This window comes from Carex rostrata, chromosome 35 (genome assembly GCF_964058835.1).
Source record: "Carex rostrata chromosome 35, lpCarRost1.2, whole genome shotgun sequence".
In the NCBI taxonomy this organism is placed as follows: Eukaryota; Viridiplantae; Streptophyta; class Magnoliopsida; order Poales; family Cyperaceae; genus Carex; species Carex rostrata.
Window position 1 is genome coordinate 933,994 of NC_135952.1, and position 27,367 is coordinate 961,360.

General features: G+C 32.6%; 2 protein-coding genes across 2 annotated transcripts in view; both read left to right on the forward strand.

Annotated features, from left to right (window-relative positions):
- The window catches only part of DDI1 (ubiquitin family protein), a 103,542-nt gene that overhangs the window by 16,105 nt on the left and 60,070 nt on the right, over positions 1–27,367 (forward strand). The gene's annotated exons all lie outside the window — the stretch shown is intronic.
- LOC144549278 (coumaroyl-CoA:anthocyanidin 3-O-glucoside-6''-O-coumaroyltransferase 1-like) lies at positions 4,738–8,013 on the forward strand. Its single transcript, XM_078297999.1, has 2 exons — positions 4,738–5,139; positions 7,735–8,013. Exons 1-2 carry the CDS (start codon positions 4,744–4,746, stop codon positions 8,011–8,013), a joined length of 675 nt encoding a protein of 224 aa, XP_078154125.1. The 5' UTR covers positions 4,738–4,743.

Genomic DNA, 27,367 nt, shown 5'->3' on the forward strand with positions numbered 1-27,367 from the left:
ATTTCATTGTCGTCTATTTTATGATAAAAATAAGAATATTGTTGTCTGGAACAAAAAAAAAACGATGACATTGTAGACTTAAATGAATGATTGTTAATATCCCCCAATAAACCTTGATGTACTCGACATCTCATCATAAGAACTAACATTTTGATGTCTTGTTTGTTAATTAATATTTTTAAATCGCATTTCCCTTAGTTCAATTCCTTAGGTAGAACCCCGTGGTTGTCCTCTTTGCTGCTTAATCAGAGGTTCTCCTCTATTTAATCATGGGTACATAATAGATGTGCATAGTTCATTCTGTTTCAGCTGAATAATAACCACTACCGGACCAGAATGGTAGAAATCGGACAAAAAATGCAGAATCTGCAGTATCAGATCGGTCACGGCCGACACCGATACATATTAGCTGATACGGATCGGTATTGGCTGATACTTCCTTCTATCAAATTTAGTTCCATATTCAATGGCATGGGCCTTTATTAAAGAATAATTTGATTTAGTAAATGCATGCATGGGTGGGGTCTTCTAAGAGCCTTCTAAGCAATTAAATATTATAGTGATTACTTTTGGGTGCTCTTCTAGGAGTCTTGTAAGCAATTAAACATTATAGTTATAAATTTGACTAAGTGGGTTTTTATGAGGAGAGCATTTATTTCTTTTACTATAGATATGTATGATGTAACCTCTTTAGAGGCAGTGAAGTTTAATCAAAACTTTAGTTTGTGTGACATGGTACATGGCTCCGGTCCCAACATTTACAAAACGCTCATTATATATGTAACATGGTATTGGATGCAGGCGCGCACATGAAAATGAGCTCAGCCATACACACACGGTAAATAATAATAGAAGACGTGTACAAAAGGTCCCAATATTTATTTTTTAGAAAAATAGGCATAAGCCCTTCCATTATAATAATATGCAAAATACAAATATTCAAAAACATACAACCATTTGCAAGTAAAAAGGAAAGTCTGGTCCCAACATTTATACACGGTTGCTTCTTATGAAACAACCCTATACGATTACACCCATTCTAATAGGGTAATTTTCCTATTAACCGTGTATGATTGTTCAAAAATACATACATGATTTTTATTTTAGAAACCGTGTACAATTCAATCGCGCTCTCTCAACTAGCCGGCCTGTTTGAAATTAAGTTATTTAAGTACTGCCCCCTCTTCATGTCTTTTCACGTACCTTCCCTGACCCAATTCTTGTCTAGGATTCTATCTTCTACCTCCAATGCCTTCCCTCGTCTTCACTCCTCTTGATTGTTTCACACTCGGAATGAGAAGGATGACATGTAATCCCATCATATCATGAATTGATTGGCATGGAGGAAAGGGATGCCATGTAATTAGGCAAGAGAAATTAAGTGTTGAGCTCTGCCCTTCTTCAAATTTGGCCTTTTAGGCCGTAAAACCCCTTTATTGATTAAATCTGTATGTTTGAGTTCATTTGCATCCTTAATTTATAAATGTTATCAGAATTAATTTATGAATGTTTAATGGCTAGCAAACATTAATACTAGCACATTATAAACAATTTATAAAAAAAATATACAAATCATACACAGTTCTATCAAAACCGGGAACAAAGAGTATCATACATGGTTGTTCACGAAGAACCGTGTGTAAATATTTATCAGACATGGTTTTTTTTGAAGAACCATGTCGGAATGTTCCATAGGGTTTTGAGTTTTGCAGGCCTCTTCACTACCCTGTGTTTAATTTTCTCATCCTTCTGTCTAATTTATAATTTTTGTGGATTGTGTTGATATGTCGATATGTTGAAGATGATAATCAAGGTCTGGCCTTGCAGCGGAGATGGTGGGCAACCTTTCAGTATGGATAATACCGATAGAATCACTCGCATTGTTCAGATCCGTGTTTCCTACAGCAGTTATATTCATGCTATTACTATAACATACTTAGTTGATGGCGTTCAGAAGTCTGTTACGGTTGGCAGACCAGGAGGAGATTCAAAAGAGGTACCACCTTTTTGCATTTCTATGCTAATAGATTTAAACTCTTTGAGTGAAAAATGTGAAGTCTTGTGTCTTGCTAATGCAAATCAACCACATTGATCTATTACGGGATGATAAAAGAAGAAGAATGAAGTGGAAAACAAAACATGTTATCCTATTTACCAGGACCACTTGAACAGGCATTGATAGTTGTTCCAATTCGACTTCTAAGGTAATGAAAAACTGAATAACGTAGCCAGTAAAAGTATAGTTAATTTATGATATTTGTTATATGCTATTGGTCTTGTATTTCACTCTTCGGGCTGGTGAGTACATTACCATGGTTCCAGAAATCGGCCGATTCCGATTCAACTCGGCCGAGTCAACTCGGAATCGGGCGGGACCGGGCCGAGTTTCACCCGAGTCTCACGTTTGTGCGAGTTTTTCGGCAAAACTCGGATGAACAGTGCTTGACTCGGCCGAGTTATCCGATTTTCCGGCCGAGCCAAGCCGATTCAACCGAGTTTTACTCTGAGTTGATCCGATTCAAAGAAAAAATGGCGGATCCTCAACAATTTCAACCGAGTCTCAGCTGGCTTTGATGTCGTAGGGTGACTTGGACCACAAGAGGCTTGAAGAAAGGCTGAACAAGGAGTTTGAGGCGATTCTCTTCTATTTGAGGCCAATTCCGCATCTTTTACACGTCAATCTGGGTTCATCATTGTCGATTTGAGAAAATCTGTTCGATTTGGGACAAAAGAAATGAAGAACTCTGTGAGGAAGAAAGAGAAATGTATACATTTTTATTGGACTTGGTTTAATAGACCACTTGGTTTAGACGTGGAAAAGGGTTTGGTCCACAGTGGACCAGTGACAACAAAAAAGAATGAGTTGAAGATACATTTAGTCAAACATATATTCATTAAAGTAGAATCTCAAAGATCAATTGGCACACGGGATTTGCTCCTCAGCATACTATACTTTAGAAACTCAATTATAAAATTAATTTGAACTATCATATAAATTGAGAAATTATTATAATATGAATTGAGAAACTATCGGATAAAATTCATTCGAATTGTAAAATATGAACAAGTGAGAAATTATTATAATATTTATTTACTTAAATATAATTATTAATATTAAACAATAATTTTCATGTTTATTCATACTTGATTCTAGCTAGATATCTTTAAGTTGTATGAATGTAATAATATCCTTGTCAAAATTAATTATGGAATTACAATAATTAATTTAATCATTTAATAATTGCTAATTAATTTAATCATTTAATAATTACTATCCATATTATTTTGTATTTAATTTAATCATTTAATAAATTCTATCCATATTATTTTGTATTGAGGTTCACCTTTTATTTAGTTTTCTTATAAATTATTTTTTTATCAATTTTTCCTATATTTTAGCTACAAAACAAGCTTCTGCCAAAAAAATCCGAGTTTCCGATCCGATTCTTCCGATTCCGACCGATTCATCCGATTCCAATTTCACAGTCAAATATCCGATTCCGATTCCGATTCCGAGTTTCAGAACCATGTACATTACCTCTGTAAAAGGTTATTACGGTGGGTCTTCTGTTGATGGTTGGTGTGGTGGGAGGCAACTTATATTGGAGACAAGCAGCAAGAATACTTTTGGACCATATGGTAGTGAAGTGGGAACTGAATTTGAACTTCCAGCGATTACTGGTAAAATTATTGGTTTCCATGGACGCTATTCTGAAACAGGTCTGGATGCACTTGGAGTTTACGTTAACTAATGTAAAGTTCTAATTATTCTTTTTTTAAAACAAATGTGGTGGTTTGAACATGTTAAGCATTTCATATTCTTTTTTTAAAACAAATGTGGTGGTTTGAACACGTTAACAAATGTGCCAATATCCTGATTCAGATCTACACATTATATAACGAAGTGATAGATCAACCAACAAATTAAGTTAAATTATATGGAGAGAACATGTTAAGCATTTCATATCGACTATTTGATACCATATTTTGATGATTAGCTTGTAAAAACAAAATCGTGTCATCAGCACAATGACAGTTTGCAATTGATCTATTCTCAAATTCATCACTTAGATCCAATGTTCCAAGCACAATATCTCCATTAGTAATCAAACTGTTACGTCCTTGTTTTAGGGGTCTCAATGGGTACGATACGGGTAGGGTAGAACCATTTTCATACCCATACCCACAAAGAATTGCCCTTATCCGTACTCTACCCATACCCATTAAGAATTTTCCTTTTCCTACCCTATCCAAACCCATTAAGATTAGCAGATAACGAAACGGTAGTGGGCGAATAATGAATAATACAAATATAATAGTTTTATTATTTTTACAAATTTACAATCAAAACTTATCATGTCATACATATACAATCACAATTACTAATATAAAATTAAAATATAAATATGCAATTAATTCTAACTAATAATTTTCTATTAAGCAAAAAAAATAAAATCAAAAATATCTATTCTAACAAATTCAATTTCTTAATTAAATAATAAATTAACATTCAAATAAAAATGTAAAATGTTTAGCATAAAATTCTTCTTAAGATATAATTTATTTTACATAATTACCCAACATGTACGAAATAACCTTTATTCGTACCCATACCTGTTTATCTAATGAAGAAAACTATCCTTACCCATATCCATACCCAATAAGTTAACAAAAAAAAAATCTTACCCATACCCGTCTTATTGAATACGATACGGGTAGGGTAAACGGGTGTCCCGGGTGGCTATGTCACCGGGCATCACACCTAACTACGCATCTCTCCGGTTCACCTTCTTTGATCTCATCATGCTAAATTTTACCCCTGTTTATCGGCTTTTATTCTATTCATACCAACACCCCACCATGCATTTCCTATACTCTCATCTCCCCTCCCTCAAGTGTTCTCTGTCGGTCACACTCGTAACATACTACCCTCTGGTGGGTGGTTACCGTAAAAAGCCCGACACTGACAACGTGTTTGAGCATTACTATAAAGAAGGTAATGGCCTGTCGTTTACCGTGGAAGAGTGTGTTGATGGCCAGTTCGAAGATCTTGCCAACTACCATGAACGTGAGGTATCACAGCTAGATTACGTAGCCCCGCTATTACTTAAATCGAGGGATGACGAGGAATCAAAACCAGTTTTAGCCATTTAGGTGATGGTCTTTCCCGAGCAGGGTATAGTTATTGGGACATCGATGCATCACACGGTGTGTTATGGATCATCCTTCATGCCATTCTAAGCCTTCTTCCGACCTTGTTGTCGCCACATTCACATTTGGGCAATGACATATCCAAAGGCTGAAGAAACTAGTTTCGATCAAGGCTGAGCAAAGAAAGATGAGCTCTTTCCATTGCTCGACAATAGTCATGGCATTCGCTTATGTCTGGACGTATTTTCTTCGAGCAAAAGGCATCGATAGCAGCAAGAGAGCTTGTATCATGGTACTAGCCAATGTCAGAGCAAGGATATGTTGGGTAACGGTTAAGGCTAGCAGGTATATTTCAAAAATTCATCTAGCGATCTAGACCATATCTTACCATAAACAAGCAATCAGTCACACGCAGTTTATGGATCATGCGACACACATGATCTAGCAAAGTGTTATGTATCATACCTCTCCAATTAAGTGGAGTGTGAAACGGCTACCTGCGCCTTAGTCTCCCTTGAAGAAGTTTCCAAAAAAGGAAACCTCAAGCTTCGCACACCAAGGTGTTGTTGAGAACAAAAGGAGATCAATGTTAATCGATCAGATTGCCGTGTCGTTGCAAATTTGAAAGCTAGCTCACTACTTCAAAGCACTTTGAATAGATCTTGTGTAGCACATCAACATAATCTTGCATGCTTCTCGACAATCCAAATCTCAACTCGAATTGAGGAGGTAAGGAGAGATCAAGATCTAGATCAAACAGATCTATATCAATCTCACAAGATCATGAGAATTTTTTGCACTTAAGGATATACTTGGAATTTGTTAAGCCTCAATTATATATACTTTCGGTTATAGTTTTACCTCTAAAACTGCACCAAATCCCTTGTATTTTAGCTTAGGTTAATATAGAATATATCAACGAACCAAGTTACTGCCTTTGCCCTATTTAAATTGCAGAAATTGAGCAAAAGGAGCAATTATGTGGTTGTTTGTGTGGCCTGTAGGAATTCTGTGCGGGCCACACAAAATAAATTCAAGCTGGAAATAAAATTCAGAATTTATCAAGTTTTCTCCTTTCATGACAGAGAGTTGTGCAGGTCTTTGTACGGCCATAAGGAATTTTGTGTGGGCCGCACAAAATCTTTCATGATCCCCAGCCGATTCTCTATTCTGTGCAGGCCGCAGGAAATTTGCACTGGCCGCAGAGAATTTGCGAAGGCTGCACGAATGCCAGTCTGGCCTGATTTCACCATATCTCCTCAGATTTGTTTCTAGATTTTGGGGGATTGTGTCCTAAGGCACAAAAATAGTTATATATTGACAAGGAGACAGCAGATGAAGACATATTTCAACCTAGCTTTTATTCACATCTTTTTATATTTTTCTTTCTTCTCCGCGTCATTGAAGGCAATTGTAGTGAAGGATTGAAGGCTTTCTCAAGCGAGCAAAGGTGAATACAAGGGGCAGCTAGCGAGCTGAAGGGTGTACTCTATTCTCTTTCTTGTTTTTCTCAGTTTTTATCATGTTTACTCTTGTATTTCATTTGGATGTTAGTGCACCCATGAGATGTTAGATTTCCTCTGTAGGGGCTTAACCTTTAAACATGAATTTATGGTAACATGAACTTGTGGTGAAATCTACCTTACTTGAATATTTTTCTTTATGATGATTGTTTGCTTGCATTTTTGTTCTTGTTGATTTTATAATTCAGATTTTGTGTGCTTGTTAATTAGTGTCCCGCTTAGATTTAACAAACTTAAAGTGCTAGGATCAAATAATTGATAGTACCAAATTTTATACATGAATAACTTTTTGATTAAGTTTAGAAATGACCAAATCTATTTCTTAGTCTGGAACCACAAGAATCAAATGTTGAATTGAGGTGAAGAACTTAATTGTAAAGCCTCATATTTGATTGGGACTTCTAGAATTGAACCAAATATTGGTATGAAGAACTTAATCGTGAAGTATTGATATATAGAGATAAACTAGGCTAATATGTGCTTATGGTCTAGATAGCTAGGATGAATGACTTAATCGTGAAATTCGAATTATCTAGGCACGTCATTAATTCACGAAAGTGACACATTTTGATATTTAAGGCTTAGAAACCTCATAATTGTAAATATGAATTTAGAAACCAATTAAGTGTTGATTTTACTAAGTGATTGTATGCCAAAAGCCACTAGACTTCTATCTCGTTAAATCACAAAACTCCTTTTATTTGTTTATTTTAAATTGTTTTATTTTAATTCAACTCCCACTCCGGGTATTGAACCCATAAAAAAAATTTGCAAACAAACCCCCCATTTACTTTTATTGCACTATTTTAGGATTAATTAATGTAGTAAAAAGTAATATTTCCCGTTGTCTTTGGATCGGTACCTTTTATTACTACAAGGATATGTTGTATGCTTGCAACAAACCTATTATTGTGTACAAAGGTTTATAAATTTAAAAGTGAAAATTGTATTCAATTGACCCAATTATCCAATACCTAAAATACATAACAACCAGCAGAGTACTTCGGTAATTGTGTCGCTCCTTGCTACGCATCAGCCAATGTCGCTGACTTAATTTTAGTATGACGGAATCGTAGTGGCAGCTGAGGCCATTGGAAAATCAATTGAACAAATAAGTGAGATATTGTTGAAATCGCCACTTAATTGGAAGCCCATTGCGGATATGCCAGTTCTCGACTTAGCCAGGTCACGAAAGTTTAGAGCATATGACATCGACTTCGGATTGGGGAGGTCGACAAAGGTGGAAGTCATATCGGCGAACAAGGTGGCATCGAGATCAGTGTTGGATTTCCAAAGGACGAGATGGATTGCTTCAAGAAGTGTTTCTCAGATGGCTTGAAGCTTCTTTCAGAATAAATGTGTAGCTAACTTGAGATCTAATTTCTTTAAGTTCAATAATTAATGCAGTTTATTTTTCAATTTGTATTGTTCTATACTTTGTATGGGTTTTAAAGTAGGAAGAGGTCGAATTATCAAGCCTAATTGTCCTTTTTATTCAAAATAATTGTCCATTTTTTGGATTTTTGGATTTTTCTCCTTTTCTTTCTCTTTTAATTTCCGGTACATGCCTCAGTTTTCCAGTCCATGGGTCCCACTCTTGTACTACTAGAAACTATGCATTGAAATTTATGTTTCCTTTTATACTTATTTGCAACTTCCACCAACTGGGACCCAATTGTTAGTTTGACAAATCCTTTCCCATGGGTTGCCATTAATTTTGGGAACCGAGTAAAACTAGAGTGTTTTTAAGTTTATTAAGCTTATTTGTGAATACAACTTTAAAATATATTAGATTAGTTTTAAATGATGAATTTGAACTGTTGGAATCCTACTTTATGATGATGCATCTCCATTTGAAAAATTTTAATTTTCGAACTAATTTTATATAGAGTTAAATGGTTAAAAAATATTCAAAAAATAAATGTATTAAAATTAATTTATAAATTATCTAAATTTTACCAATTGAATTTTCAAGCCTAATTATCCTTTTTATTCAAAATAATTGTCCATTTTTTGGCTTTTCTATTTTTCTTTCTCTCTTAATTTCTGGTCCATGCCTCAATTTTTCAGTCCATGGGTCCCACTCTTGTACTGTTAGAAACTATGCATTGAAATTTATGTTTCATTTTATACTTATTTGCAGCTTCTCTCAACTGGGACCCAATTGTTAGTTTGACAAATTTATGTTTCCCGTTCGTTGTTACCATTAATTTTGGGAACTGAGTATAACTAGAGGGGTTTTAAGTTTATTAAGCTTATTTCTGAATATGACTTTAAAATATATTAGATTAGTTTTAAATGATGAATCTGAACTGTTGAAATCCTACTTTACGATAATGCGTCTGCATGTGAAAATTTTAAATTTTCGAATTAATTTTATGTAGAGTCAAATGGTCAAAGTTATAATTATGGTAATGATGTGGGAACTGAATTTTAACTTCCTGGTAAAGTTATAATTATTCTTTTTTTAAAACAAATGTGGAGGTTTGACACCACGAGTAGTGTTGTTCTTTCAAGGTACATAAAATGATTATTGTGGATTAAAAAAAAAAAAGAATCGATCACCGTTTATTTTTTTCCTTTTTAACTTAAACTGAAATTTAATCATTAATTAAGTTATGGGAAATAAGATCACTGTTAGATTATAAAATGCAAATAACGTTATGTTGTTTTGTTTTTCTTGGTTTTACATTTCTACTCGTATTTATCTGGACTTCATAATAATTCCGGTCAATATGCAGGTTTCACATCTTTTTTGTGGTGGATGATTAAAGTGTCATCTGGTAAACATATTTGATACCTAAATTCAATGGTCTTGCGATATGTTTCAAGTGGGAACATTTTGCATGCTCATGCTCTATTAAGATTCTTTATCTTAAAAAGGAAGGCCCAAAGTGTTTTATTAATTTAATTATTTTGGAGAAACTTTTTTATTAAAATTTTACTTTATATATGTACATGGATATAATCAAACATTTAGATGTTCATTTATACTGGTATGAAACTTTCTGAGACGTCGTTGCAGTAATAATGAATTTTGAATCAATGAAAGGATTAGAAAAGACAAATTATATATAGCATTACCAATACTAACTATTGATTAGTATTCTCCAGTGATAGAATATATCTTATGAGTAATAAGTTTTTTAACTTTAGTGAAATGCATTTCCTTTGTCACTTGAAATCTTCAGGTTATGTGAGGATCAGTTAAGATTTGCGCCAGATGGGTCAGCCGTAAACCCTCAAGCATTCCAACAACACATCCGCCGTGATTCCCAAATCATGGCTCACCTTCTTCAGGCATGAATTTTTTTTTATATATTTAGTATTAAATATTCTGTTTTGTGTTTTACAATTATTTTACATATAAGATTTGTATGCATCTCTTGTGGTGCGAACTTATTTTACATATAAGAACCTTTAGTGAATTTATAAAATATGGCCCCTAATATCAACGGTACCAAAGACTTCCGCTAATGCCCGATTCAACACTACAACAAAGTAGACACTTTTTGCGAGAGAAAAAACGCTTTTACGACGGTCGTCTGTCGCAAAAAGAAAAAGCTGAAGAATGAGAGTAGTCCGTCGCAAAAAGTAACTTTTTTATCCTCGCGAAAAGTGTCTCATTCTTGTTGTGCAAATATATAATTAGAAATTAATAAATTTGAGCATTAAATAAGAGATATAAAAAAAATAGAACAGGGTTCTTTCTGATTTGGAAACTTGAGAATAAATGGGCTATTAGATATTTGTTCCTCGGGCCTATTTGGAATATGGGGAGATGCTTTAAGATTTGGGCAAACTTAAATTAAATGGTCTGGATCTATCTTTATCCTGTCAGGTACCTTACCTATTCTGAATTCATGCTACCTGCTATGATTTTTTATGAAGTTTTCCCTGCTGAATATGAATTTCTAACTTTGATACACTTGCAGAATGATCCGCAACTTGCTCAGGCTATATTAGGAAATGACATAAATGCCCTTGAGGACATTCTACGGTTACGCCGCAAGCAGAGACTCGAAATGAAGCGCAAGCAGGACGAAGAACTCGTAAGAAAAAATATAAAATTCAAAAACACATGCTTAATTGTAAAGCAGTTATAGTTATTTTTATAGTAACTAAATTTCGGCCTCAAAAACTATCAAAGAATTAACGACACATTTGAAATCAGGCATTTCAAAATTACATGTACCAGCCTGCATCCAACATTGGATTAACTCAGGCATTAATATATTTCAAAATGAATCATGAAAATTATTGTCTGGGTGATTTCTTATTTTGGAAAAAATAGTAATTGTACAACTTTACAGGTTAGCTTCCTAAAGCATTTATCATTATTTTTCGTGATAACTGAGAATGAGTTTTAATTCAACAAAAATTGAAAGCATAGTGGCTGATTAAACCATGACGCACATAAAACAAAGTGACAGGAAAATGCTCCTGCCGACAAATATGTTAAATGCTTATTTATGTGTTATATTAAACTCAAAATTAATTTTGACAACAGTATTGATTACTCTCTTATTTTGGCATTATAATTGTACGGAATCGCTATCTTCCCTTTAATTTTGATTGGAATTTGGATGTTAGACATGCCCGGTGCTAAAATTTATCAGCAAGCCTCTATAATTAACTTTTTATCTAATAGCAGAACACCATTTGTCTCCTTTTTTTGTTTTGTTGCAAAAGTTTCCTAATTAATTGAGCTTCAGAAAATTACATAATTTAGGCACATAATGTGCTGGGACAATTACTTATTTCTTCTACTTATAATTTACAAGTTACAACCAACCAACCTACATACATATTTCTTTTCATTTTTTGGATTAAACTGTATGAGCAATTGCTTTTCATTTTAATGAGAAGACCCAAAACCTTTATATCAATAATTTGATGATCTCATATTTTTCTATCCACTTGTGTTTATTAGGAACACTATCTATGAAATGTTTAGAACTCTAAACCTGGTTATTGATTGGTTCACACAAATACGTTGATAAGATGTGTGTTTTATTCATCATCAGGACTACTAATATCATGCAAAAAAAATTGGGTTCCAAGCATCTATTTGTTCAGACAATATCTCAGCCGTTGATTTGATAGATGTCAGCCACTCATCAAAACACATTTCAATCTCAGCCTTTAATAAATAATTTTGATTTTATGCATTTATTTCATGTTGTCATGTAGAAGTCCAAATTTAATTATATACGTACCCGCCACATGAAAATTATATCATCCTAGACAAAACATCTTTTCTTTTCTTTCTCTGTTTCTGCGCGTTCCCATTATAGTCCCGCAGAACGACGCGCTTTTCCACTCTTTTGTAATAGTATATTAGTTTGAAAATAAGTATTTAGAAGGTTCTGTTTGTCATATCCTCTCGTCATCGATCACAATTTAAAAAAAGGCTTTCTATCAAAACAAACTTCCTATCTCAACGTTCATAATTAATTATTTTCTTTGATTTTAGCAGATGAATTTTGACAAACAAATCAACACTTTCACATGGTGCTTGTGGGTAGTAAATTCCATACATAAATGTATTCTACTCAAACAAATACTCAAGTTTCACAGATATACATACTGCACATTAAGACTAGGAAATACACGCCATATTCGTACTGGCACTGGTACGAAGGAATGAGAGGTGATTTTATATTTTTTTGTTCCGATGTTAGTTTTGTGTTCGTATTTTGATTTCAAAGTACCTCCTAAAAAATCATTCTATTTCATTCTCCCAAAAATATTTTATTCATTCTTAGTTCTTAAACATTCATGTTATTCATTATATGTCACTGCTCAAAAATTATTTCATTCTCCGTTGCAAAGCACGGGCACTTGACTAGTGATAAATATTGCTTGATAGAACCAATGACATATACATGCCAAACTTTATCTCAGGTAAGCTTACCTTAGAAACAAATGTTTAAAATATTATTTATGTCATATTTCCTTCACAAATAATTAACCATCATCATAACATTTAGAAGTATGAACTTGTTTGCAAACACTCCTGCTTCAAAATAAATTACTTTTAGATATATGCACACACGAGTTATAAAAGAAGAAAATCTCCATTCTATGACCTAATCCATGCTAACGCACAAGGCACCTCTTTCTTCTCTCCGATTTTGGATCCCACACAGGCACTATAGGCAACCACTTTGAGAGATGAGAGATTCATTCCATATTATATTTAGATCCAATTTTATATTAATATCTATGAATATTGTTAAATAAATATTTTTTTCATGGATTTATCTTTTTAATAAAAATTTGTCATTTGTATGAGAATTTATTTTTTTTATCTTAAAATATATCCCTTCGCAACGCACCGGCATAATACTAGTAGATTTATATATAGTCAGGCTAATATGTCTACGTTGGCATAGAGCACTTTGTTATACCAAGTAGGTTTTCGTGATTTTGAAATTCAAATAGTTGATTTGATCAAATGCTTAACATGTTCTCCATATAATTTAATTTGTTGGTTGATCTTTCACGTGTTTTTATATAAAACAATATTAATTAATGACTTTTGACTATTGGTTCTTCTCAATTAAATATGGGAACTAAATAGCAATAATCCAATTACGTACCATACATGCAGATTACTCAACGAAACAAAACACTGAAACTAATTTAAATATTCCATATTTTACTGAAAACAAAGAAAACCCTATGTATACCAAAAATTTGGATGAACTTTCAATGCTTATTCTGTCAAGTAGTCGGCATCTAGGTCTGAATCATGATGTAAGCAAGTCAAGTCAAATCAAGTTTAAATAATTATTATTTATTCATTAGACAACAAGGTAGTTGGGATTGCTAATTTGTAAGTAACCGCCTTTGCAATTTCATTAAAAAAAAAGACTGCGTTTGCAATAATGATTTTAGGTATGTGAAGTCAGTCAACAATATTATTTATTATTGGTTATCATTAATTATCTTGCAGGTTCTATACTCTTGTCATTAATTAGAATATGGGAGCATGGCCATAATTTTATATTTCTAATATGTCATTAAGTCTTTATCAATTTCTCACTAAATTAAGCTGAAGTAATTGATGTAGCTAGAATCAGACTTCTTTATTGAGCAAGCATCCCCATTTGTTTGGTAAATTTCGAAGTAAGAACAATATACATATGTATTAAAATTATTGACATATAACTTAGTAATAACAACAAATTAAAATATAACAGAGTTCGAAAAGTGTTATACTACTTATTTTCAGACTGTTCTCGTCTACCAACACTACTACAAAAAGACAACAATACATTGTTAAAAATGCTGAGAATGACAGTTCCGCAACAGTGTACGTACGCAACATGTATAAAAATGTTGTTAAATTGTACACAGTTCAAAACTGTGAGCTTAAGAACACCCTAGTTCTACTCCATTCATGTACGTCCATCATTCTAGAAATATTCAATATGCATTCAACAATTACAACATACCGAAAACAATATTCAATATTCAACATTACACTTATATATACATCCATAATTCAACAAATATTCAACATACATATACACGTCCACAATTCATTATTCAACATACATATGCATATTTACGTACGAAATACTATTATTACAAATAATTCAACAAGAACTTTGTTTATTAGCAAATTACAATACTCGGCAGTGTAAAAATGATCTTGCGGCAGTGCATGAAAGGTTTTGTGATGTGTTGTAACCCATACATGTCCCCAAATAAATTGAAGACAAAAATAAATTTTAGGTCATGTCGCGTTTTCTGTAGTAGTGTATTTATAAAACATAATTGAACACATGAATAAACTAATCTCCATTGACATATAAATTGCATGCAACTAAAGTAATTTAATCTAACTTAAATTTCCATGCAACATAAAATAATAATTTAGTCATGAGCTAATAAAAATATATAAATTCAATTAACTAATAAACTAATAATCAAATCTAAATTAAGTCAATCTGTATTCAACATGCATGCAATAATTCAAAATAGGCTATTAATAATTAAATAGCCTATAAATATAACTAATATTGGTCTCTTATAGCATCATTTTAGCTAAACTAACTACAAATAAATTAATCTAAATTTAACTAAATAACTCAACATTACACTAATTATCACTACATTATAATTGAATAACACTGTATTACACTAATTATGAACTAATTAACTATATTACACTTAAAATACAATACCCAAAAGAAACCTTATAAACATACTAGAAAGGTATAGTTCCCTACAAAATCTACAATATAAATTAATTCTAAAGTTAACTTCTGATTAAGTACCTTGGCCGAAAAAGTAGACCTGATGCTCTACAGATTTCTCCTATTAAATTAAAGCTTGTTCCAACAAACAGATTTGAATTTTGAACCGTTGAAAAACGTCTAATTTACAAGTGATGTATCTACATGGAAAAAAATTTAATTTTGAAATTAATTTTGCATATAGTAAAGTAGTCAAAATACGTTAAAAAAATAAATGCAATAAAATTAATTTATTAACCTTCTAATTTTGACCGCTTGACTTTAAATTCAATTAATACGAATGTTGAAAATTTTCACATGTTGACACATCACTCGTAAAGTAGGTGGATTTTAATGGTTTGCATTCGTTATTTGAAACCGATTAGACGGGTTTTAGACTTGAGTTCACCATGAAGTTTGGTGAACATAAGAACACCCTAGTTCTACTCGATAAAAAATTCTCATTATGAAGCTTGTCGGATCTCCCACAAGAGTGCCAAGATATTTAACATGCAACGATGGTCGATGGCCTTATCCCTTCGCATGTGCTCCATTTGGATTATACATGCTGTTGTCATGCCTAAGGTGCATGTGGTGATGCCAGCACGAACCATAGGAAGAAATTATAGTACTTTGCTACGATTTTTATCCTGCTATTTTGGACGGTCTGGAATAATTTTTTTGCCCACTCTACTAATTATTTAAATTACACCTTTTTAAATTAATTTAAATAGGTTAAAAATTAAAAACAAAATTTGAAGTATGTTGTTGGAAATTGAAAAAATATCACAATCAAATCACACGGAATTAAGTATTAGTTGATCATTCATTTAAATATCATTGATTTCATATATCGGGGAAGTCTCAGAACCATATAATGATGGATTTTACATTTAAGAAAGCATAGAGATGAAAGCCGTTCAGCACAAGACGAGGCTTATAATTAATGTTAAATTATAAATTATTTTAATGACTTTTTATACATGTATTTTGGTTATTCCTCAATGTAACGGTTGAAGTTTCTTTTTTCAATTATCTAATGGTTACGTATTATATAAGCAAGAGTAAGAGTAACAGTAACAGTGCTTGGACAGTTGGGCAAGAGTGATTAAATTAATTAGAACATAATGGTACGTGCTAAATTTTTTGTATAGAATGGTCAAAATATTTATTTTCTAGAAAATGAGTGTTCAAAAATTAATTAGCGAGAAATAGTTCTAATTTATTAATCATCTTCTAAAACTACGATTGTGTTGATATATTGAAGACGACAATCAAGGAAGGGCCTTATGGCGGAGATGGTGGGAAACCTTTCAGTCTGGATTATTTCACTAGCATTGTTAAGATTGGTGTTGCCTACACAGTTAATGGTACTAATAGTATTATTAATAGTATTACTATATACTACACAGTTCATGGTGTTCTGAAGCTGCCCGTTACGTTTGGCGGACCAGGAAAAGATTCGCGAGAGGTACCACCATTTTGCATTCCTATACTAATAGAATTCAACTTTTTGAGTGAAAAATGTGAAGTCTTGGGTCTTGGTAATGCAAATTAACCACATTGATCTATTACGGGATAATAACAGAAGAAGAATGAAGTGGAAAAAAAAACATGTTATCCTATATATTTACCAGGACCATTTGAACAGGTATTGATAGTTGTACCAATTCGACTTGTAAGGTAATGAAAAACTGAATAGCGTAGCCACTAAAAGTATAGTTAATTTATGATATTTATTATATGCTATTGGTCTTGTAGTTCACTCTTGAGACTGGTGAGTACATTACCTCTATAAAAGGTTATTACGGTGGGTCTTCTGAAGATAAGTGGCGTGGTGTGAGGCAACTTACATTTGAGACAAGCAACAAGATTACTCATGGACCATATGGTAATAGAGTGGGAACTGATTTTAAACTTCCAGCGAATAATGGTACAATTGTTGGTTTATTTGGACGCTCTGACACAAGTCTTGATGCACTTGGAGCTTACATTGAGGTATGTAAAGTTATAATTATTCTTTTTTTTATAAAACAAATGTGGAGGTTTGACACCAGTAGTGTTGTTCTTTCCATGCACGTAAAATGATTATTGTGGATAATAAAAAAAAAACTCGAAATATAATAAGTAATTAAGTTGTGGGAAATAAGATCACCGTTAGATTATAAAATGCAGATAACGTTATGTTGCTTTGTTTTTCTTGGTTTTACATTTCTACTCCTATTTATCTGGACTTCATAATTAATGGATGTAAATCCTCATCATAATTAATGGAACTGATCCTCTATATCTTGTTGATTCTTTTAATTACGTAGGTTGGTCCCACTGGTGGTTCAACTGGTACTGGCTTCTGAGATCGCTGGGTTTTTAGGCCATGACTGTTTTAGGCCATATATAAATAAAGATATGTGAAAATAAGCCAAACTCCCTGAGAAGATCGTTTCCAGAGAGAGATGGGTGTTATCTCTGTACTACTTATAATTCTACTGCGGATTCCATGTTAGGAATTCATCAATCCTAATCATGATTTCCATTGTTTATCTTTGTTTTATATCTATGTATGATATGGATCCTTAGCCCATGAAGCTGGTCCTCAATAAAATAAATTATGAGTGTTGTGTGTAAGTACAGTTTGGTTTGTTCATGAAGTTGAACTTTTTTGCTTGTTTGATCAATAATGTTATTTGTCCGTTCCTCACGCCTTCAATATCATAAATACTTATTTAACAAACAAACTTAACTTTAGGGTAGAGGATTGAAATATTCTAATTGACAAAATTTGGAATGAATTACAGAGATGGAAAGAAAATTATTGTCTATTGGAAGACGGGTGAAATTATAAATTAAACAGACTTAATATCTCTCGTTTTTCTTTACTGCTTAGCTATTTATAGAATGTCACCTAGGGTTAATGAAAAGAATATAGATCATCTTAGCAAAACGCTTTCACTGTTATGGTTCTAGCTCTGTAAGAAAGAAATATTATTTGGTAGCGTGGGAAAATGTTAGTAAATACATGCATGGGTGGTCTTCTAAGAGTCTCTTCTAAGCAATTATATATTATATAGTGATTACTTTTGGGTGCTCTTCTTGGAGTCTTGTAAGCAATTAAATATTTTTTTTTGTGAAAATCTTTGCAGAAACTGCAAAGTCGTAAAGAGAATCGAACTCTCGACCTTCGGATAAACAACAATTAATCCTAGGACTTCTCTCCTAGCCAACTGTGCTACCTCCCCTTTTTAAGCAATTAAACATTATAGTTATAAATTTGACTAAGAGCTAATCGGATGAAAAAGATTAGGTCATATAGCCGTAGGAATAAATAAAGAAAAGATTTACAGAAGATTATGTATTAATTAAATTTCAGCTGTAAAAGGAAGAGCTAATCGGAAGAAAAAGAGAAATGAGAATTTGGTGTTATCTGGAAATTTCTCATAGATTGTGCTATGCGTCTCCAGGAAGTATATTTTCAATATGTGTTGTGGATATTTTCCTTTTTATTTCAACAAAGGCAGACGTAAGAATCAGAATAACGGCTAATTAATAGGCATCCCAACTTATTTTCTTGATCACTCTGGTCCTTATTAGTAGGATAGGTAACTTCCTTTATTTCCTTTTTCATTCTGTGTTGTGGCTTTTCTATGATTTTTTTAATTTATTTAAGCCAAAGAAGATCTGTTTTGGCCTTCAGAAATCTCTAACCGAGATGGATACCGGTCGGCTGAGATTCCCTTTTGATTCATTAGAGGGATCATCATCTTCTGATGCTTCTGAAATTACTTAAACAAGAAATTCTAAATTAGTGCTGGACCTGGACATGGACGGCCGGATGAATGGTCTCGTCCCGAATATATATATATATATATTTTTGCTGGCGTCCGGACAGGATTTTTTACACTGTCCTGCTTTTTTTTCTGTAGTTAATTAGTACTGCAAATATTAGAGTTTTCAATTAACCGGACGGTACACCAATACAAAAAAATTTTTTGCCATCACCCCTTTACCATCGGATGTGCTTCCGCATAGATGGCGTTCGTCATGAGTGGTAGCACTGCAATTACGTTGAACTTTTTGCCATCAGTTGGTTTCCATCGGTTAGTTTTTAACCAACCGTTGGTTTTGATTGAGTCTTTAACATTGATTAGGCTATTAAACCGATGGTGTAGATGTGGTGATCTTTACCATCCGTGATGTAGATGAGCCATTAGCATTAGTTTGATCAATACCAATTATGTTCTTTCTTTGAATTGATGGGGATGTTCAAAAGGGTAATTAATATTTTTTTAAGAAGTAATATTCATGCATGCACAAAAATACACAACATGTGTATATCCATACAAAATATATTCCTGAAATATCTAGCTAGTTAGTATAATAGCAAAGTCTTCTCGGCATGCATAATCTCCTCGGGTCCCACAGCTTGTAATTCTACAACTCTCAAATCCCAACCACTATAATTATCTGTTCCATCGTTATCCGTTGAAAAAAAAAAGATTGCGATAACCACTGCTTATACGATAGTTCCTAAAATTTTTCAATTCTCATGTACCAAGCATTTGATATTTAATCACTCGCCAAACCATTAATTCAAACCTCTTGTATTTGACCTCAACTATCTCGAGATATCTTCTTGGAGATGGTTGAGGCCTCGGTGGGACTCGTGGACTTGATGACACTCTATCCTCAACTGGCCATGGCAGAGAATAATAGTGCTGCAATAAATTTAATTAACAATTATCAATTGATAAGTAGATCCATGATTTAACTTACAACAATTAATTAAATGATACATGGAAGCTATATATAGCTTAATTAAGTTGGAAAACTATATATATACTTACACAATTGTCATGTTGTACTATTGTGAGTCCTGTCAGGTTGGAGCAGCTCTTTATGATCCAACTTTTCATTTGTAAAAAAGTAAATGTACAAATGGAAACAGTTAAAACCTTCAAGTTATCAAATTTTGAGAGTCTTGCCGGTGAAAGTGGCAATTCCTATATATATACACATGTAATTAGGATAATAATATACAAACACAACTCAGAAGAATTAATTGAACTATATATAAATTCATTAGCTATATATGTGGGTCAATTAATTCAGGACCATGAAATTATCTAGCTATGTCGGTCAATTAATCATGTAAAATTAGCATTGCAATTAATTTGTGACCTTAAAACTATAAATGTGGGTCAATCACATAAAATTGAATCTGATAATGTGATTGGGGGTCAATTTATTTAATCACAGTACCCAACATTTTATTGTAAACACTTAATTAGACACCCGTGCGCGTCAATTAGAGAGATTAATTAATTATACTAGGAGAGCGCACTTGAGATGTAACTCCAGAAGACGAACATCTGCAATAATCTTCTCGAGTAAATTAGCAATGATCCCCTCCATGGAATATTGGGCTTGAGATTCCCACGCATTGATGTTGAGGACGGGTAAAGAGGTCCATATGTTGTTCCACCTCTTAGACAGTACGTATGTACGCGCTGCCTCTTGGGTGACCAGCAACCCTAAGATTATGACAAGTATTTGGTTGGGCAAATTACTAATGTAGTCGCTCATTGTTCCTATAGTGGAAGAAGTGAGATGATCGGATAAACCCCAAATAGTCGAGAGAGTATTGTGCAGGCTCCAGGTGGAAGACGAACAGGTCAAGAATTAATTCAATTTTCTAAACGCCATCGGTTGAACCAACGGTATTAAAGTTGAACACATTCTCCAAACTTGGTCCCCAAAGTCTTGCAAATTTTGAGTCGCTGATTGAACGGTTCGATCTTCAATTGTGTGGTATGATATTTTTGATCGCTCAAATCTGACGGTGGGATACAAATTCAAAGTGTGTTTTACTTTAGATTTAGGTTATGGAGAACATTTGATAAACAAAATTTAAATAAATGAGACATTGTATATATAAGTTCAATAATTAATGCAGTTTATTTTTCAATTTGTGTTGTTCTATACTCTGTATGGGTTTTAAAGTAGGAAGGGGTTGAATTTTCAAGCCTGATTGTCCTTTTTATTCAAAATAATTGTCCATTTTTTGGCTTTTCTCTTTTTCTTTCTCTCTTAATTTCCGGTACATGCCTCGGTTTTTCAGTCCATGGGTCCCACTCTTCTACTGCTAGAAACTTTGCATTGAAATTTATGTTTCCTTTTATACTTATTTGCAACTTCTCCCAACTGGGACCCAATTGTTAGTTTGACAAATGGTTTCTCATTGGTTGTTACCATTAATTTTGGGAACCGAGTAAAACTAGAGTGTTTTTAAGTTTATTAAGCTTATTTGTGAATACGACTTTAAAATATATTAGATTTGTTTTAAATGATCAATTTGAACTGTTGAAATCCAACTTTACAATGATGCATATGCATGTGAAAATTTTAAAATTTCGAATTAATTTTATATAGTGTCAAATGGTTAAAAAATATTCAAAAAATAAATGTATTAAATTTAATTTATAAATTATGCAAATTTGACTGGTTGAATATTCAAGACTAATCACCAGTGGAAAATATGGAATCAGGATCGGTTATATACGCATATTAGTATCGGAATACAACCGATCCTGATGAAGGCGATACTGATAATACAATAATCTGCATCGGTTGTTTAAACAACCGATCCTGATACTATATTTTTTCAAAGATGGTTCTGCAAAAAAAAAAAAAAAAAAAAAAAAATAGTATCAGCATCGGTTGTTTATAAACAACCGATGCTGATACTTTTTTTTTTTTTTTTTTTTGCACAACCAATTTTGAAAAAAAAAAAGTATCAGCATCCGTTGTTTATAAACAACCGATGCTGATACTATTTTTTTTTTTTTTTTTTTTTTGCAGAACCTCCAATTTTCTTTATAAATGGAGAGTAAAGCTGAAACCAATTTGTACCAGTACATCTAAACTGATAAGTTACCAAATGTAAGTGGTATGGTATATCACCTTGAAATATCTGAAAAATGGAGATTTAACAAGTTCTTGAAGAACTCCATCCAAGACTTCCTTATTTATATGATTGACGGTCTCATAATCGCAACAGCAATCCTCCACCATACCAGAATAATTCCTTGCATCCTATTTCAGAAAATAAGCATGAAAAATTTAGATGAATTGTTGTTAATTCGTGCATTACTTCACAAAATTCGTACTTAATCTGGAAAAGAAGGTTTCACACTTTCACCCACGGGGCATTTACAGCTGTTGCTCGATATCCAAAGCATCGGGAAGCTTCTAGAACTGATAGCTGTCGCCAAGAGAATCGCTGACACTGCACCGACCACCGCCGTCAGGCGCCATAAACGGCGACTCTGCGACGTCTTCTCCCTGCCTTCTCGCTGACAAAGAGTACTGAGGATTTTGAGAGGCAGATACGGAGACAGAGAGAGACGCTAAGTTGAAAATGAGAGGCGCGAAGTGAAAATAAGAAGAACCCTAAGCAGGTTTTATAGGGAGTTATCATTAGGATAGGTTGTTTATAAACAACCGATCCTGATACTATTTTTTTTTTCAAAGTTAGTTCTGCAAAAAAAAAAAAAAAAAAAAAGTATCAGCATCGGTTGTTTATAAACAACTGATGCTGATGCTGATACTTTTTTTTTTTTTCAAATTTGGTTTTGCAAAAAAAAAAAAAAAAAAAGTATCAGCATCGGTTGTTTATAAACAACCGATGCTGATATTTTTTTTTTTTTTTTTGCAGAACTAACTTTGAAAAAAAAAAGTATCAGCATCAGTTGTTTATAAACAACCGATGCTGAAACTTTTTTTTTTTTTTTTTTTTTGCAGAACTAACTTTGAAAAAAAAAAACAAAGTATCAGCATCGGATGTTTATAAACAACCGATGCTGATATTTTTTTTTTTTTTTTGCAAAACCAATTTTGAAAAAAAAAAAGTATCAGCATCGGTTGTTTATAAACAACCGATCCTGATACTTTGTTTTTTTTTTTTTGCAAGTATTAGGATCGGTTCTTAGCTTAGAACCGATCCAGATACTATCTGGATCGGTTCTTAGCTAGGAACCGATCCAATTAGTTCATGTGCTGTGCTTTCATTAGCTTTTAGTATCGGTTTTATTGATAAAACAGATCCAAATAGGTATTAGTATCGGTTGGTTCATACAGCCGATCCAAATATGCCGATTCTGATTTCAGTTTTTCCACTAGTGAATTCTCCTTTTTATTCAAAATAATTGTTCATTCTTTGGCTTTTCTCTTTTTCTTTCTCTCTTAATTTCCGGTACATGCCTCACTTTTCCGGTCCATGGGTCTCACTCTTGTACTGCTACAAACTATGCATTGAAATTTATGTTTCCTTTTATACTAATTAGCAGCTTCTCCCAACTGGGACCCAATTGTTAGTTTGACAAATGGTTTCCCGTTGGTTGTTACCGTTAATTTTGGGAACCAAGTAAAACTAGAGTGTTTTTAAGTTTATTAAGCTTATTTGTGAATACGACTTTAAAATATATTAGATTTGTTTTAAAGGATGAATTTGAACTGTAGAAATCCTACTTTATGATGATGCGTTTGCATGTGAAAATTTTAAATTTTCGAATTAATTTTATATAGAGTCAAATGGTTACAAAATATTTAAAAAATAAATGTATTAAAATTAATTTATAAATTATTTAAATTTGACTGTTTGATTTTATATTAAATTAATATATATAAATGATAAATTTTGATGATTTTATTCATTATTTAAAACTATTCCGAAAAGTTGATTTTGGGAACCACTCAACATTCGAACATCTGTTAAACTTTAGAATAATTTAAGAATAAACGTGGATCCCACCAATCAAACTTTGACTTTATGTATTTATGCGTATAGTGAGAAAAAAAAGTCATACGGGAGAGTCCGTTTTATTATGAAATGGTATGATTAGAGCACAGAACAATATGAAACAGTTTGGAACGGTACGAAACAGCGCATCACACTTGTTACTTATGTATGTGATTCGTGTGTTCCGTGTCATGTCTTTTGAAACTTTGACATGGTACGGCACATCACATGAAAGATCTAGTCATAGCATGGCATATAGATGCGTGAGTCACATTTAATTAGAACCATTAGATATTGATCAAATGGTAAATGTTGAATAAACTAACTTAAATTATGATTAAATAATGGTCACGCGAGTCACATTTGATCACGGTACGTTTGGGCACAGGGTGACTGACATGGCGTGACCATTTGCGTGCCGTGACTACCCCTTAACATTTTGATCATGACACAACACATAAAAATGAACTTGATCATAATACAGTACGGTATAAGATCAAATTCACAACATGCTAGTCACAGATCAACATGGCACATTTTTTCCACCCTAATCCTGTGCATGAAAAATTTACAATAATTTAAAAGTAAACGTGGGTCCTACCAAATTCCTATAAAATAATTGCCCCACCAACCGCTTGACTTTAAATTAAATTAATTCGTATATTTAACATTTTAACAAATAGACACATCACTCGTAAAGTGGGTGGATTTCAACGATTAGGATTCGTCATTTGAAACCGATTAAACGGATTTTAGACTTGAGTTCACCAAGAAACATGATGAACTTAAGAACACCGTAGTTCTACTCGATATATTTAACATGCAACGATGGTCCATGGCCTTATCCCTTCTTGGATAAGACAATATTAACACGCAACGAAGAATGATCATTCACGTCTTTTTCTATAGAACAATATTAATTAATGACTTTTGACTATTGGTTCTTCTCAATTAAATATGGGAACTAAATAACAATAATCCAATTATGTACTATACATGCAGATTACTCAAAGAAACAAAACACTGAAACTAATTTAAATATTTCATATTTTACTGAATAATATTTTAAAATTATAATGAAATACAACACATTTATTGTCTAATAACCATTAATTGGATTAAAAGTACGTGGAAGAAAACCTTCTGCTTTGCAAAGTTATACCAAAAATTTGGATTAACTTCCAATGCTTGTTTTGTCAAGTAGTCGGCATCTAGGTCTGATTGATGATATTAGCATGTCAAGTGAAATCAAATTTAAATAATTATTATTTATTCATTAGACAACAAGGTAGTCGGGAGCGCTAATTTGTCAAGTAACCGCGTTTGCACTAATAATTTTAGGTATGTGAAGTCAGTCAACAATATTATTATTTATTATTGGTTCTCATTAATTATCATGCATGATCTACACTCGTGTGTGAGGCTGCGATCTCAATATTCGAATGTGTTTCTTTTTATTAATTACAATATGGGAGCATTGCCATAATTTTATATTTCTGATATTTTATTAAGTCTTTATCGATTTCTCACTAAAGCTGAAGTAAATAATGTAGCTAGAATCAGATTTATTTATTAAGTAAGCATTCCCATTTGTTTGGTAAATTTGGAAGTAACTAAGAACAATATACATATGTACTAAAATTGTTGACATATAACATAGTAATAACAACAAATTATAATATAATAGAGTTCGAAAAGTGTTATACTTATTTTCAGTCTGTTCTCGTCTACCAACACTACTACAAAAAGACAACTATACACTATTAAAAATGCTGACAGTGACAGTTCCGCAACCGTGTACGTGCGCACCATGTATGAAACTGTTGTTAAATTGTACACAGTTCAAAATTGCGAGTCTATATCCTTTATATACATAGTTAAACAAAGAAGACTGTGTCAGATCACCAAACAAAACGCTAAAACATAACCTTTCTTACACAAGAAGGGTAAGTGTGTGTGATAGCAAGGGTTATGTACACGGTTCATCGATAGGAACAATGTATAATTCAACGGAATCATATACGGCTGCTTTATAACAACAATGTATGTTACCCTTTGTACACAGTTGATTTTGGTAGAACCTTGTATGATTGTGCACTGCTTGATCCATATTTACTTGCCGTTAAACAAACAATATTACACATTCAGATACATCCATCTTCAAGAAATAATCAATATGCATTCAACAATTACAACATACCAAAAACAATATTGAATATTCAACATTACAATTATATATACATCCATAATTCAACAAATATTCAACAGGCATATACACATCCACAATTCATTATTCAACATACATATACATATACACATACACATATGAAAGACTATTATTACAAATAATTCAACAAGAAATTTGTTTCTTAGCAAATTACAACACTCAGCAGTGTAAAAATGGTCATGTGGCAGTGCATGAAAGGTTATGGGATGTGTTGTAACCCATACTTGTCCCCAAATATATTGAAGACATAAATAAATTTTAGGTTCATGTCGCATTTTCTGTAGTAGTGTTTTTATAAAACATAATTGAACACATGAATAAATTAATCTCCATTGACATATAAATTGCATGCAACTAAATTAATTTAATCGTACTTAAATTTCCATGCAAGATAAACTAATAATTTAGTCATGAGCTAATAAAAATATATAAATTCAATTACAACATAGGCTTTAATAATCAAATCTAAATTAAGTCAATCTATATTCAACATGGATGCAATAATTCAAAATATGCTATTTATAATTAAATAGCCTATAAATATAACTAATATTGTTCTCTTATAGCATCATTTTAGCTAAACTAACTACAAATAAATTAATCTAAATTTAACAAAATAACTCAACATTACACTAATTATCACTACATTATAATTGAATAATACTAAAATTACACTAATTATGAACTAATTAACTATATTACACTAAAAATACAATACCTAAAACACAAACCTTATAAACATAATAGAAAGATATAGTTTCCTACAAAATCTACCATATAAATTAATTCCAAAGTTAACTTCTGATTAAGTACCTTGGCCGAAAAAATAGACCTGATGCTCTACAAACTTCTCCTATAAAATTAAAGCTTATTCCAACAAACAGATTTGAATTTATTCAACAAATTAGCAAGTTTCTTTTTAGGGTTGTACTGCCATGGGATTTTGAAATTCTCGGTTTTGGTGGAAGAAGAAGAGGGATCGGATAGGAGAGAAAAGAGATAGGCTGATAGGCCACAACACCACAATAAAATTGTATTGCTGATAAACCTCAATCGTATCGATATTTTCAAAGGATTTTGGCTAAAGTTTTACTTTAATATATCACTTTTATGTTTATTTTCTATGAAAAATCTGTTTACAGCTGCGCTCTTTGTGATTTATTGGAGAAAACATGATTTGCAATGTTTTTGCACCAAAGACCTAGGGGTGCTATTACGGACCATATCAGATGTCAAGTGTCAAATTGGGTTTCGGTTTGAATCGGTATGAGATACAACTATACAAACTCAACCCACCCAATTTGGGATCCACTGTGGCTTCATCTTTATAACCCAAGGAAAAAAAATTAGTTTGAATCGGTAGGAATTATACTAATCGTTCTACCGGTCACTACAAGAAAATTGTATTGAAAACGTAGATATA

Bases quoted from the DNA above. Each gene is read 5' to 3' on its own strand.
- LOC144549278 (XM_078297999.1), top strand. From the start codon at position 4,744: ATGTCACCGGGCATCACACCTAACTACGCATCTCTCCGGTTCACCTTC. The intron at 5,140-7,734 runs GTTTTAGCCATT...ACTTAATTTTAG, and splicing joins ATGACGAGGAATCAAAACCA to TATGACGGAATCGTAGTGGC.